The 16,471-nt window shown below is 42.1% G+C and overlaps 1 protein-coding gene across 2 annotated transcripts in view; it reads right to left on the bottom strand.

Annotated features, from left to right (window-relative positions):
- Window positions 1–16,471, bottom strand: part of ESR1 (estrogen receptor 1) — a 522,594-nt gene that overhangs the window by 31,030 nt on the left and 475,093 nt on the right. For both annotated transcript variants that reach the window (XM_073627828.1, XM_073627829.1), the window contains one exon: window positions 7,865–8,003. In XM_073627828.1, coding sequence (XP_073483929.1) covers window positions 7,865–8,003 — 139 coding nt within the window. The remainder of the gene's footprint in view (window positions 1–7,864; window positions 8,004–16,471) is intronic.

Below are 16,471 nucleotides of genomic sequence, written 5' to 3'. Positions count from 1 at the left end.
TATATATATATATATATATATATATATATATATATATATATATATAGCTCTAGTGCTGGTTCTTCTTGGGTAAGCAAATCAGTGGCTATCCTCGCCTCATTATAATTCAAGTGGCTACTGCCATGAAACATGGAGAGGATATACAGTAATTCGAGAATTCATTTGTTCTTCCTTCCTTAGTGTATGTCTGTAGATATAATGCTAACAGCTAGAACAGTTTGTATATTGTATTACCTGATTATGTTATCATCAATTGCTGTTTGATCTAAATTGTGAATCTATGACCTTTTAATATCTTTTGTATAAATAAAATTAATTTTTTCATATTTTAACTGTTTAATATTTGGGTACTGAGACCCATTAACTTTTCCACTGGGGGCTCGCAGGGGTCGCTCCTAGGATCTCTTTATGTACTATTATTAGAATGATGGTACCCCCACAACTTTCAGACCATTTGTATTGATGGGGCTTATACCTCTTTCTATTGAGTGAAATATGTGGACTAAAAATGCTTTTTGCCTGATGTCTTGTTAAAAAAGCCTGATATTTTAAATGGTAGCCCACCAAAAAGAGCAGATCAATCATCGTTTATGAAACTGCTCATAAACGTTTCAATCATAAATATGGAGTTAGGAAAGTAGGCAGTGTCTGCTGTACTGTCTCTTTGCTGCTCTGGTAATTGCCATGTATTATATGTTTATTTGTAAAACATATGGTAAAAATGCAGATATAAAACAAACTAAAAAGAAAAACTGAAGGCGGTTTTTTCAGGAGCAGTGATTTTAATAATGCTTAAAGTGAAACAATAAAAATGAAATATTGCTTTAAATTCCTTTAAAGGCCCTTTGGGTCTGGTATGGATATTAAGTATAACCTCCCACCCAAATTTAAAAAAAAATTGCATGGGGGTCCCCCCAAAATCCACACCAGGCCCTTCAGGTCTGGCATTGATATTAAGGGGAACCATGCGCCGATTGAAAAAAAAAGGCGTAGGGGTCCCCCCAAAATCCATGCCAGACCCTTATCCGAGCATGCAACCTGGCAGGCTGCAGGAAAAGAGGGGGATGAGAGAGCGGCCCCCCTGAACCGTACCAGGTCACATGCCCTCAACATGGGGAGGATGCTTTGGGGTCCCCCCAAAGCGCTTTGTCCCCATGTTGATGGGGACAAGGGCCTCATCCCCACAACCCTTGCTCTGTGGTTGTGGGGGTCTGTGGGCAGAGGGCTTATCAGAATCTGGAAGCCGCCTTTACCAAGGGGACCCCCAGATCCTGGCCCCCTTATGTGAATGGGTATTGGGTACATTGTACCCCTACTCATTCACCAAAAAAAGTGTAAAAATGTTTAAATTGACAGTAGACAATTTGGGACAAGTCCTTTATTTAAAAAAAAAACTTTCCCGCGATGTCTATTCACCTTTGATCACAGCTCTCCAACGACCGGATAAAAAAAAAACAAGAAAACTGCTGACTGAAGCCTCTTTGCGATGACAGCTGTTATATAGCAGAGGGTGGGACCACCCAATGATGTAAACGGGTGACCCCGCCCCCGTCTGACATTGCGTGACATCCCCATCAACATGAGGACAAGGTGCTTTGGGGGGACCCCAAAGCATCCTCTCCATGTTGAGGGCATGTGGCCTGTTACAGTTTAGGGGGGGTGCTCTCTTGTCCCCCCTCTATTCCTGTGGCCTGCCAGGTTACGTGCTCGGATAAGGGTCTGGTATGGATTTTGGGGGGGCCCCTACACTATTTTTTTTTTTAGTTTTGGCACAGGGTTTCCCCTAATATCCATACCAGACCTGAAGGGCCTGGTATGGATTTTGGGGGGACCCCCACGCAATTTTTTTATTTGGGTACGGGGTTCCCCTTAATATCCATACCAGACACAAAGGGCCTGGTAATGGACTGGGGGGGAACCCATGCCATTTTTGCCAATGACTTTTATCTATGTTCCTGGGACCCGACAACACATTACAGCCGCGAGAGACATTTTTCCTTTAGAAATGTCATTTTGCAGTGGTACTGTTATAAACACATGAAGGATGTGCTACTTTACAGGCATGCGCAGGAATCCCCCAGCCACAATATTTAAAGGAATATTTCATTTTCATTGTTTTATGTTAAGCATTAGTAAAATCACTGCTCCCGAAAAAACGGCCGTTTTTAAAACTTTTTTTTGGATTGATACATGTCCCCTTGGGCAGGACCCAGGTCCCCAAACACTTTATATCACAATAACTTGCATATAAGCCTTTAAAATGAGCACTTTTGATTCTTCATGTTCGTGTCACATAGACTTTAACGGTGTTCGTACAAATTTTTTGCCTGTTCGCAGGTTCTAGTGCAAACCGAACCGGGGGTGTTCAGCTCATCCCTAGAATACAGTGTGTGAAAAGACAAAAGATTTTTTGGATAGAGGGATGGGGGATTAAAAGTCATGTCTAATTTTTTTTTTTATGTCTGTGTCCTTGCTGGGGAGATTCACCCTCTCTATTTGTTTTGGTGACCATTGCCACTGGAATGGGAAAATCTAAAATTTTGTCACTAGAAAATAAATAGAGGGGAAGTCTTTTTAATGAGGCATTTAACCCAGTGACATCTAAGTCAATCCAAAAGGGGATTTAAGGCACTTTGGAAAGATTTGCTCTCACGTACTGTTGTGTCTACCATCTGGTAGGATTTTAACTATTCTCTACTCTTTACAAAATGGAAGAAAACGATTTGGCTTTAGACATAGAAATCTATATAATCTAGAATTCAAGAACAGTGATAATGGACCTGAACTTTGAAATGGGACATTTGACAGACTTTAAAAGAAAGTAGTAAAATCTGCAATACCACCGTCTGGTGTCTTGGTCCTCCAGTGCCGACATATAACAGTTTAATATACTTGATTACTTCCTGCTTGACTTGTTGGTCCTTATGCTTGCCTACATAGATCTTAGTGCCATGTCAAATCTATGGTCCTTCACTATGAATTATTTTACATAAAGACTTGCATATTAATCTTTTTTTCATTTACCCTACTTAGAAATAGATGTTAGTAGGTGAGAAACATTATTTTCCCAGTCCAGTAATTGACCATTACAGAAGTCTGTTCAGGCAGGGGGTATGTTTTCTGCTCCAAGAAGCATTGTTATAGTTCATTTACTGTGACCAACCTTTCTGCTATAAAATGTAGATTTCAAAATAACAGTTATTCTGGCATAAATGAAATCTATAAAGCACCTCACCATGTTTCTTAACCCCCCTTTATTGGACATTTCCCAACATCTACTGTATGCTACAAAGAAAATATAAATCTTAAACAGATACATTGTTTCTGTTAAGAAATCCTATAATTAATCCAAAAAAGTAAAGCAAAACTAAAATGATTTAGGGCAAAATGTATTTCTTCCATTGTGATGATTTAAAAAAAGGTTCCACTTTAATTAAAAAGTTGTTTCCTTGCTTCAGCCCCCATCTGTGCAATAGCAAGAAGGCATACCCTACTTTCCACAATCCAATTGTAGGAAACAGCAGGACTTTCTTCCAATGTTGTTGATGTAGATTAATTCCCTTATTTGAGTCATAATGGTGCTTATAGACGGAGATGTTTTTCTCCATAATGCAGCCTAAGGTTGCCTTCTGACTTCTGGCAATAAACATTAACTAAATTGGGCCTAGCTGCCTTATGACTTCAGCCATTTAACTTCAATTACAGTTCCACTTTAACCACTTGCCATCCAACCTATGTATATAAACATCCTGAAGAGCAAGTGTTTATACCAGGATCCTGGTACTATTTTTTAATGCTGATGATTGCCTTTAATATAAAAGTGATTCTGGAGACTTTACAGTAGTAAGGATCTATAAATGGTCAACTGGAAAAAATAAAATACTGCGCTAACAAACAAAAAAAAAATTTGTATAAGCTGCGAGCTACTAAAAAATAAAGCCAAAGATGCACTTACAAACAGCAGTTGTATATTGGCATAAAGAGAGCTGTTCTGGAGGCTTTCTCTTTATGCCAATATACAACTGCTGTTTGTAAGTGCATCTTTGGCTTTATTTTACTCAATAAATGTGAAGATTTTATGCTATCTTTTTCATGCTGACACATATAATCCATCCTGCTGCGGTCTGTTGAGAGGGTTCCTGTGGACCGGATGATATCTAGTGCCTGTTTCTCAGATCCCGGGCTGGGGTTACAGCCATCTGCCCAGTGAGGTCTCCTATAATTAAGGGACCAACGCTCTCTGGTAAGAGGCAGCAGTTTTTGAAGGTGGAGGTTTCATCTACGCACCCCATTCACTGCAGCAAAATTATTTTTTCACCTGTCACTTGGGGATATTTCTTTTTTGGTCCTTTTTTTTGGTCTTTATGTTTGGTTTTCTTTTTTTGCTATACACAATATATAGACTTTAATCAATCACTGTTCATTGTGCACAGATTATATGGACATTATCTGTGCTTTATAAGATTTGGTTTATAGTATTGATTATCACCAATTCATTTTGCACATTGATTATTGTTTTTATTTTGATTTATATTCCTTCATGAGGTTTTAAGGCATTCATTTGTTGCCTTTATCACATCACATCACTGTTCACTGTACACAGATTATATGGTCATTATCTGCGTTTCATAAGATCTGTTTTTTATATTGATAATCACCAATTTATTTTGCACATTGATTATCGTTTATATTTTGATTCATATTCCTCTATGAGGTTTTAAGGCATTTATCTGTTGCCTTTATAAATGGTCAACTGCCTTGGGGGGCAGTGGAGGCATCCAAGGTCTAATGGACCCCTGATGTCTCCATAAAAACTACCTGTCCCTGTCCGAAGCTAGCACAAGGGGCCCTGGTCACCCCTAGTTATCCCAATAAAGTTAAATGAAACAAATATAAATAAAAAAAATGTAAAGCAATCCTGTCCCCCCATGTTCACGTGCAAATGCAAACACGCACGTAAGTCCAGCATGTATATATACACAGTGATTCCATACACATGTGAATAGCATAGCTTACATTGAACTCTAATCTCAATCTGTATGCTGGGCTGTATATTCCCAATCCCCCACTGCCTAATTCTGTACACTGGGCTGTACATTCTTTATTCCACAATGCCTCATTCTGTATGTTGTACCATACGTTACATACCTGGCTCTATGCCTACAAAACAAAAAGTGCAGCACATAAAAACAAATTATACGTGAAAATTCATATTCACGATCAATAAAGCAAAATGCATCAAATGTGAAATGATAAATTTAAAAATATTGTCCATAAAGATCAAAAAAGTACACAGTGAAATGTACTAGTATATACTGTAAACATGAAAGAGTGTACAAAAAAGTCCCATTGAAAACTCCTTGCTCAGTTGGAAAGGAATCCAGGGATAGTCAACATAACACCCAAAAAACTAATGATACTGTAGGCTTACCAGAATGCCAGTGACCCCCTTGTTCAGGGTAGTCAGAAAATGCTCAGCTATACAATGAAGATGTTTGCGATAGCAGGAGCAGGGATGTCAAACAATTAAGAGGAATCTTGGGTTGCTCTCACTGGATCTCAGAATATGCAAAACAAAGGCTCAACATAGTGTCATATTTAAAAGCATAAGAGTTTATTAAAAAGTAATGCACTTACAGCCATGTAGCTTGCAAACAGCACGTACAGAAAAGCCAGATTTAAAGGTAGGTCTTCCTTCAATAAGCAAAATGGCCGAAACTCGGCCACACATGTGTGGTAGCGTGTGTGCCTGGCTCTGCCCATTTAAAACGCAGATTTAAATGCAATTTTTTTATACACTCTTTCACATTTACAGTATAAACACTAATACATTCCACTGTGTACTTTTTTGATCTCTATGGACAATATTCTTTACGTTTATCATTTCGCATTTGATGTATATCTCTTTATAGAGCTTGAATATGAATTTTCATGTATAATTTGTTTTTATGCACTGTACTTTTTGTTTTATATGTGCCTAGTATCAGAGGTATGGTGTACAGCAGCTTTTGTTACATTTATCCCAAGCGCAGATATCTATTTTTTTTCTTATTTTCTTTGGTTCTATGCCTCACCCAGTCTCTTTCTTTCTTTCATCAACCCCATCAAGGGACATATTTACACCGATACCAATGATGGGACTTAATTTATTGCACTAACACTAAGAATATTATTTCTTTTACCCCCATCAACACCAATGATGGGCCCTTTTTATGCCTGCTGTCTTTTCAGTGTATTCAGAGGCCTTATTTTATCTTAAACATAGCAAACTAGAGGGAACAGTGCAACATACCAGCTATATGGCATCAAGTCACATCCATTTTATTAACCACACCCACTGTATTGGCCATGCTCCTAATAGGATTTGTGCAATTTTGTTGGAAACTATGCAATTAAAACTGCACAGGGACAACAACAATAAAGCCGGATAACCCAAAGTAAGTGGGATGGCAAGCTGGAACAATTTTAATATATGTGACCATTTTCTATTCAACATCATGTATGAAGGTAGCTTGGAGCCGTCCCAGAGGTCCTTGCACCTTAGTACACAGCTTGTGTAGAAATTCGACCATGGTTTTCATTGCAGACCATTTATCTTAGTGTAGAGGTATACTCAAAACTTGTTTTTGGAAAGGTGGTGAAGAATAGGTTCTTTCTGCTATGTCTCTACTTGAGGCATTCTCTCTGGTGTTCTATCCGTGGGTGGCACCAGTCAGTGGGACAAGAAAAGAAGAAAAACGTCTACATGGGGACACCAACAGCAATAAAACCTTGTTTAAAGTAGTATTCCTTTCTTGCTCTTCTAATAAAACGTTTTTTTATTTCTATTAATGTCCTCCTAAGAAGATATTTATTTTCTATGTATGAATGTAGATACAACCACCAATGTTAACTCGAATGCAGAGAGTACGGGGGGTTAAGACAAACACCTCTGAGTTGATTGATGATTTCTCAACTGCTTGCTTTTTTTTTTGGACTTTATGACATCAAAAATCTCATTGCCTAGCACAGGAATGGATAACTTAATTCATTACTTGAACTAACAACATGCTCTCATGGCAGTCTCTCCGAAACCTTTGTACCATGACAGTCTCTCTATAGCTCTGTATGTTGTGTAACTCTGCAAATGTATTTATTTTTATAGTGCTGACAATTTTTGCAGCTCTTTTACATATTGTACATTGACATCAGTCCCTGCCCTCAACGAGCTTACGATCTAAGGTCCTCATTTGCTTACATGCACAATTAACCTACCGGAAAATCTTTGGAGTGTGGGAGGAAACCCATGCAAGCACTGGAAGAACATGGTGATGTCATGGCTGGGATTTGAATCAATGACTCTAGTACTGCAAAGCAAGAGGACTAATCACTAAAGCAACATGCTACCCCAGACCTTCCCTAAAACTCCAATATGTCTATACCATCTATATTTCTATAATGTGACAGTCTATTTATGGCAATCATCTTTTGTAGCATGGCAGCAGAAAAAGAAGTTCAAGCAAAATCTCTAAAGATTGTTAAGTAAGTGTAAGTTGGAATTTGAACAGCTCTATAGAAAAAAAAAATCATAATATGAGTTGGATCTATAGAAACAGACCTAATATTTAGTTTAAATATAATATATAAAGTCACTAAACTTTTCACTTAAAACATGTCTATAATTTACACATGGCGGATTTCAACCCAGCTATATTTTGTAATTGGATATGCGTTATGTTATGCATCAATAAGAATCTGCAAGTCTCATTGACCCTAAATTCTGCATTAATCCTGTTTAAATGTTCTGCATTATTATTTTTATTTTTATGCAGATTATTTTGTTTCTATGTTTTATTTGTTCCTACTAAACAAAAAAAAGACCTACTTGTCCAAAAGGAGATTTGGAGCAAATGAAAGTTTTCCTGGATAATCCACAGAGCGCCAGATTAAACCCACCATGAGGATTTCAAGCCAAGCGCATTCCAAGAGATGTACTTGGTCATGAAGTGTTAAGTCCACAAAACCTGCAACAAAAAGAATTTACATTAATAACTAGTTAGTTATTAGCTAATAATAGCTATAACTATTAGCATTAGCTATAACATTTTATCGGATTCCATTTGTTTTGTGTATTGATTTAAAGCTAGAGGTTAAAGTTGTCTTTACGGAGTATTCTTCCAGTATACCTTATTTTGTAAAATTGTGTTAATTATATCAATATATCAGATTTCATTTGTTGTATGTGTTGACTTAAAACTAAATATTAAAGTTGTCTTTACCAATCATTCATCCTGCACACCCTGTTAATGTGTTTGCCAATCACATTTTTCTACAATGACCTTATAAGATATTTTTTGTAGAATACAAGAAAAAAAAATGCTCTCAATGCATATGTTGAACATTTTTGATCCAAAATCACATCCAACAAAGAATCTCAATTAAAATAATAATATCATACCATCTGTCCCTTCTTCTTCATCACTGCCACAGTGATTGATGAAGAAGTCTGACTAGAAGAGGACTATTCCTCTGATGGGTATCAGTGACTGCAGGAATAGTAAATATTGAACTGGGGAATGTTTCCCTGGTTGGTTACAAAGCAATCATTCAAAAAACTTGGAACGTTTACTACTACTTTAACAATAGATGATGTCTTGTGATTCTGCCAGAAATGCAAGCTCTCCCTTCCTTCCTTCCATAGGCTTACAACACTGACACTTTTTCATTTAAATGGTAAGCAGTAGGGATGAGCTTCGTGTTCGAGTTAAACGCATGTTCGACTCGAACATTGTGTGTTCGGCCGTTCGCTGAATTACGAACGTTATGGGCCGTTCGTGCCAAATTCGAGTGGCATGTCACAGCCCATAATTAACTGCGGCACCGCAGTGCATTGCTAGCTGATGATTGGCCAAGCATGCACTATGACCCAGCGCCATGTGTACAGAGAGCCATAATTGGCCAAAGCCACGGAGGTCTGGCCAATTATGCCTCAGAGGGTTTAGTACACGCCCCACACTATATAAGGCCATCTGTGTGGTGGCCTTGTGTAGTGTGTTGCGGTGGAGAGAGATAGATAGAGAGACAGTGTCATTTGATATAAGTTAGATAGAGTAGGCAGGTCGAGTCAGTTAGCTGCACTTACAGTGTATTGTGTATATATATGCATCCCAGGTGTTGTGTATATATATATATATACATATATATATATGTATATATATATATATATATATATATATATACACTGTATTCAGTTTAGCTAGATCCGTCCCTGTTATTCTCTTCCTAATATACTGAGGCAGGCAGGTGTTTTTACAGTATTTCCAGTTAGTGTACTGTGCAACCCTGCACAGTTGCACCTACAGTATAGCTACCTGAAGCCAAGTGCTTGTGTGTTTCTTCTGATCCTATTAATAGCACAGGCAGGCTCTTGAAGTATTTCCAGTTAGTGTACTGTGTGCCCTGCACAGTTGCACCTACAGTATAGCTACCTGAAGACAAGTGCTTGTGTGCTTCTTGTGATCCTATTAATAGCACAGGCAGGCTCTTGAAGTATTTCCAGTTAGTGTATTGTGTACCCTGCACAGTTGCACCTACAGTATAGCTACCTGAAGCCAGGTGCTTGTGTGCTTCTTCTGATTCTATTAATAGCACAGACAGGCTCTTGAAGTATTTACAGTTAGTGTACTGTGTAACCCTGCACAGTTGCACCTACAGTATAGCTACCTGAAGCCAAGTGTTTGTGTGCTTCTTCTGATCCTATTAATAGCACATACAGGCTCTTGAAGTATTTACAGTTAGTGTACTGTGTACCTTGCACAGTTGCACCTACAGTATAGCTACCTGAAGACAGGTGCTTGTGTGCTTCTTCTGATCCTATTAATAGCACAGGCAGGCTCTTGAAGTATTTACAGTTAGTGTACTGTGTACCCTGCACAGTTGCACCTACAGTATAGCTACCTGAAGACAAGTGCAGGTGTTCTCATACTAATAATACTACAGGCAGGCAGTTGATTCTGCTAGCTGCAGTATAATCGGTATATATATATACATCCCAGTTTTGTGCAGCTACATCTCACTGCAGGCCATTAGTATGTCTGGAAGGCCAACAAGGAGAGGCAGACAGTCACAAGCCAATAAAAGAGGGCAAGCAGGCTCTGTGTCTAGAGGCAACAGTGCTGGTCGTGGACATGGTGCATCCTCATCAGCACGTAGCGGTGGGACATACTTGGCCTTTTTTTCGGCAGCTGGCCGTGTCAAGCCGTCCTCATCCTCCTTACCCCCTCTCACCCAGGCTCAGGGTACTTTGTCTGGCAAAGCAGCTGCCAACGCTGCCTTTTCCCTCAGCTCAATTGCATCAGTCACTCCTTCCCTAGCCCCATCATGTCCTCCTGAGGAGTCCCCTGAACTGTTTGACCACAGTGTCGGGTACATGCTCCAGGAGGATGCCCAGTGTTTTGAAGGCTCCGGTGAATGTACTCTGCTAGAGGAAGGCAATAACATGAGCCCAGACAGAGGGGGTGCCCAAGAAGGACAGCAATCTGGCAGTCATGTTCACCCTGCTGCAGCATACTGCCAGGTTTGCTCCAGTGATGAGGAGGGAGGGGATGATGAGGTCACTGACTCCATGTGGGTGCCTGATAGGAGAGAGGGGGAGGAGGAGGAGGCACATCACCAACGAGGCAGGAAGCCCTCCAGGGGCCAGCTTAAGGGCAGCACACTGACTGCATCACACCGCAGAGCTCCGCATGTGCAGGGCGCTGCTGTCTCTGCGCGTTATTCCAAAAGTTCTTTGGTGTGGGCCTTTTTTGAGATGAGTGCATCAGATCGCACCGCTGCTATTTGCAACATATGTCTCAAGCGTATCTCGCATGGCCAAAACATCTCCCGCTTGGGCACCACATGCTTGACCAGACATATGTTGACCTACCATGCAGTCGTTGGCAAGGGTACCTAAAAGACCCACACCAAAGAACAAAGAGGACCTCTCCTTGCTCCTCATCAGCTGGGATCTCCAACCCTACTATACCTTCAGTCCTCTCTGAGACCTGCACTGAGAGGAATGAAGGTGTAGAATTAGGTGTGTCACAGCCAAGTACTTGCGGGCAATCTGCTATCGGTACACCAACGTCAGATTGTACCAGGCAAATTTCCCTGCCCCAGCTGCTGCACCGCAGAAAGAAGTTTGCTCCCAGCCATCCACATGCCCAGCGGTTGAATGCTAGCTTGGCTAAATTGCTAGCACTTCAACTGCTACCTTTTCAGTTGGTAGACTCTGCCCCTTCAGTGAGTTTGTGGAATGTGCGGTTCCTCAGTGGCAGGTTCCCAAACGCCACTTTTTCTCACAAAAGACGATTCCGGTTCTCTATCGGCATGTGGAAGGCAATGTCTTGGCTTTGCTGGACTGGGTCAGCGGTAAGGTGCATATTACCGCTGACTCATGGTCCAGCAGGCATGGACAGGGACGTTACCTAAGTTTCACGGCACATTAGGTGACTCTGCTGGCAGCTGGGAAGGATGCAGGACAAGGTGCAGTAGTGTTGGAGGTTGTTCCACCACCACACCCCAAAAATGCTACTACTGGTGATTCTGACACACCTCTCTCCTCCACCCCCTCCTCTTCTTCTTCCTCCATGGCCTCTTCCTGTGCTTTGCCCTTGGAACCAGTGGTGCTCCGTAGGCGTTCAAGGGGCTACGCAAGTACGCAGGCCAAAAGATGCCATGCGGTGCTTGAGCTGGTGTGCTTGGGGGACAGGAGCCACACTGGGGCAGAGATTCTGTCAGCTCTGCAGAGGCAGGTTCAGAGGTGGTTGACGCCATGCCAGCTTAAGCTAGGAATGGTGGTTTGCGACAATGGCACCAACCTCCTCTCCACCCTCTGACAGGGACAACTGACCCATGTGCCCTGTTTGGCTCACGTCCTTAACTTGGTGGTGCAGCGGTTCTTGGGCAGGTACCCAGGCTTACAGGATGTCCTGAGGCAGGCCAGGAAAGTCTGTGTGCATTTCCGCTGGTCTTATAATGCCAGTGCTTGGCTGGCTGACCTCCAAAAGGAATTTAACCTGCCCAAGAACCGCCTAATCTGTGACATGCCCACCAGGTGGAACTCAATGTTGGCCATGCTGCAGTGGCTGCACACGCAGCAGAGGGCCATCAATGAGTACCTGTGCGACTATGGCACCAGGACAGGGTCAGGGGAGCTTGTTTATTTTTCCCCATGCCAGTGGGCCATGATCAGGGATGCATGCACTGTCCTGTCACCATTTGAGGAGGCCACGAGGATGGTGAGCAGTGACAGTGCATGCATCAGTGACACTGTCCCCCTTGTCCACCTGTTGGAGCACATGCTGTGTGGAATAATGGACAGGACACTTGAGGCAGAACAGAGGCAGGAAGAGGCCCCCTTTATCCAGACAGTGTTCCTGCGTGCCCACCGATCACACAGGAAGAGGAGGAGGAGGATTGTGTCAGCACTGAGGTGGAGCCTGGCACTCAGCATCAGCAGCAGTCTTTAAGGGATCATTTACAGTCCCAAGAAACCCATGGACTTGTACGTGGCTGGGAGGAGGTGGCTGCGGATCATGTCATCCTTAGTGACCCAGAGGACTCCGGACCGAATGCCTCAGCAAACATACGCTACATGGCCTCCCTGATCCTGCAAAGCCTGTGGAAGGATCCTTGCATTCGTAGTATCAAGGAGAGGGATCATTACTGGCTGGCAACCCTCCTTGATCAACGTTACAAGGGTAAGGTTGCAGACATTATCTTGCTATCGCAGAGGGAGCAGAGGATGAAACATCTTCGGGAGGCCTTGCAGAAAGGTCTGTGCAACGCATTCCCAGAGTCTGGGAGGTTACAAACTCCTGTTCCTAGACATGTTGCTGAGGCTTCGGTCAGTCAAAGAAGGAGCGGTGGAAAAGGTGGCCGTCTGACCGATGCATTCAGACAAATTTTTAGTCCGCAGCCCCAAGGTATGATCGGTTCCAGCAACCATCACCAGCGTCTGTTTTACATGGTGCAGGAATACCAAGGGGCAAGATCTGACTTGGACACCTTTTCCACTGAAAATCCTCTGGGTTACTGGGTCTTGAGGATGGATCACTGGCCAGAGCTTGCACAGTATGCAATTGAGCTACTGGCCTATCCTGCATCCAGCGTTCTTTCAGAACGCACATTTAGTGCTGCTGGAGGCTTTGTAACCGATCACAGGGTGCGCCTGTCCACAGACTTGGTCGATCGACTGACCTTCATAAAAATTAATCAGTCTTGGATCACCACCAGATACCAAGCACCTGATGCTGATGTAACCGAATAATTTTTTTGAAATGTCAGATTCCTTTAAGACTGCCTATGCTGATGCTGAGTGACTATCCTGTTATGCTGAGTGACTATCCTCTTCCTCCTCAATGATCATGCTGATAGCTTGTAAGAATATTTTTGGTTCTGGGTGCCGCCACCAGTGGCTAAGGCCCAATTTTTCTGTCCCTGTTTAACAGGGGCCTGTAATTACAATTTTTGTTGCCATACTTTGCAGCAGGGTTCATTCCTGTGCTCCAACTAGAGTATCTGTGAGGAGTTGCAGTGTTGTGGCACCAGCACCAGTGCCTAAGGCCCAATTTTTCAGCCCCTGTTTAACAGGGGCGTGTAATTACAATTTTTGATGCAATACTTTGCAGCAGGGCTCGTTCCTGCGCTCCAACTAGAGTATCTGTGAGGGGTTGCAGTGTTGTGGCACCAGCACCAGTTCCTAAGGCCCAATTTTTTCAGCCCCTGTTTAACAGGGGCGTGTAATTACAATTTTTGATGCAATACTTTGCAGCAGGGCTCGTTTCTGCACTCCAACTACAGTAATGGTGAGGGGTTGTAGTGTTGTGGCACCATTGCCTAAGTTACAATTTTTCTGCCCCTGTTCAACAGGGACATGTAATTACAATTCTTGATCTAATATTTCACAACAGGGCCCGTTTCTGCGCCCACCAAGAGTAACTGTGAGGACTTACAGTGTTGTGGCACCAGCACCACCACCACCATCACCAAAGGCCCAATTTGTCTGACCCTGTTCAACAGGGGCATGTACCGTATATACTCGAGTATAAGTCGTTCCGAGTATAAGTCGAGGCCCTAATTTACCACAAAAAAATGGGAAAAACTTAGTGACCCGAGTATAAGACGAGGGTGAGAAATGCACAGCTACTGTAAGTGGAAAAGAGGGTCAACAATGCCCATTTGCAGCCTCACTGTGCCCATTTGCAGCCATAGGGCCCCCGAACTTCAAACTCAGTAGTTAAGGGTTCCTAGATGCCCCCTAGCTGCAGCCAAAATTTGGGGTCTCTGAACCTAAAGGGTCCTGAAATGACATTGCTGCAGATGGACACAGTTGACCGACTTTGGGGCCCCGTATCTTGGGGCCACTTAGTGTTAGGAACCCCAAATTTGGTGTGCAAACCCAGTGGAACTAGCTCCATAACTAGCTGGGGTTCCTAGCTCCAAGTGGCCCTGAGATACAGGGCCCCAAAGTCTGTTCAGAAAATGTCAAGCACTTTTCTGCAGCAGAGAATGACATTTTCCGAAGCGATTTTGGGGCCCCGTATCTCGGGGCCTCTTAGTGCTAGGAACCCCAGCTTTGGATATGTTATGGTACCAGTTCCACTGGGTTTGCACACCAAATTTGGGGTTCCTAGCACAACGTGGTACGGGGCCCCAAAGTCGGTTCGGAAAATGAATTTTTTTGCTGCAGAAAAGTGCTTGACTCGAGTATAAGTCGAGGGGGGGCACTTTCAGCACAAAAAAATGTGCTGAAAAACTCGACCTATACTCGAGTATATACGGTAATTACAATTCTTGATCTAATATTTCACAGCAGGGCCCTGTGATGACTTACAGTGTTTACAGTATATAGGGCAGGCCCCCACTTTCAAACATCCAACTTACAAACGACTCCTACTTGCAAACGGAAGGAGACAACAGGAAGTGAGATGAAAAAGGAAGGGAAATTCTCTCCTGTAAGAGTTAATATGGGAAAAACGTTTCTCCTTTCCACTGATGCTTTATCACCAATCCTTGTTTCACTAAAAACCCAAAATTTTCAAAAAACATTTGTCATTGGGACAGAAAGTGAGGTGAAATCTTCTGAAGAGGAGCACAGACAGCAAAACAAATGTCACAGGGGTGATAACCCTTCCCTATGTTTTCCAAAAAGCTTAAAATAGATTTTTTGGCTGGAGCTAAACACTTTAAAAATGTACATTACAAACAGATTCTACTTTACAACAAACCTACAGTCCCTGTCTTGTTTGCACCACCTGTATACTGCTGTTCAGAGGACCCGGGGCCCCACACCTTTCCTTTTTTTTAATTTGGGTGCGGGGTTCCCCTTAATATCCATACAAGACCCAAAGGGCCTGGTAATGGACTGGGGGGGTACCCATGCCGTTTTCTCACTGATTTTCATCCATATTACTGGGACCCGACATTACATTAAAGCTGTAAGCAGTTTTAAATGCCTTTTATTCCTTTAAAAATGTAATTTTGTGCAGGGACTGTTCTAAGCATGGGAAACACACGCCACTTTACAGTCATATTATAGACACCCCCCAGGTACGATATTTAAAGGAATATTTCACTTTTTTTCACTTTAAGCATCATTAAAATCACTGCTCCCGAAAAAACAGCCGTTTTTAAAACTTTTTTTTGCATTGATACATGTTCCCTGGGGCAGGATCCGGGTCCCCAAACCCTTTTTAGGGCAATACCATGCAAATTAGCCTTTAAAATTAGCACTTTTGATTTCGAACGTTCGAGTCCCATAGACTTCAATGGGGTTCTAATGTTCGTGCGAAGTTTCGGTCCGTTCGCAGGTTCTGGTGCGAACCGAACTGGGGGGTGTTCAGCTCATCCCTAGTAAGCAGTGTTGTCAGCCCAGTGTGTGAAGTTTGCATCTCAACTACTAAACAACACATCGACATTACCTATGTCAGCACATTGCCCTTTGCTCATCTCTCCTCTGTAACTCTAAACTGGTAACTGTTCAATTTTTTAAGCGTGGCCTATGGAGATTTTTAGGTACCGTAGTTTGTCACCATTCCATGAGTGTGCACAATTTGAAAGCATGACATGTTAGGTATCTATTTACTCAGCGTAACATCATCTTTCACATTATACAAAAAAATTGGGCTAACTTTACTGTTTAGTATTTTTTTAATTCTGGAAAGTGTCTTTTTTCCCCAAAAATTGCTTTTGAAAGACCACTGCGCAAACACTGTGGGACATAAAATATTCCAATGATCGTCATTTTATTCTCTAGGGTCTCTGATAACAAAAATATATATATAATGTCTGGGGGTTCTAAGTAATCTTTTAGCAAAAAATACTGATTTTAACTTGTAAGTAACAAATGTCAGAAATACGCTTAGGCATGAAAGGGTTAAAGCAACTGTGTTGCTCAACCTTAGAAATATCAAATATATATATAAATACCTGTAATAAATAAATAAAT

This window comes from Aquarana catesbeiana, linkage group LG04, assembly GCF_042186555.1.
Source record: "Aquarana catesbeiana isolate 2022-GZ linkage group LG04, ASM4218655v1, whole genome shotgun sequence".
In the NCBI taxonomy this organism is placed as follows: Eukaryota; Metazoa; Chordata; class Amphibia; order Anura; family Ranidae; genus Aquarana; species Aquarana catesbeiana.
This window is presented reverse-complemented; position numbering and strand designations above follow the sequence as displayed.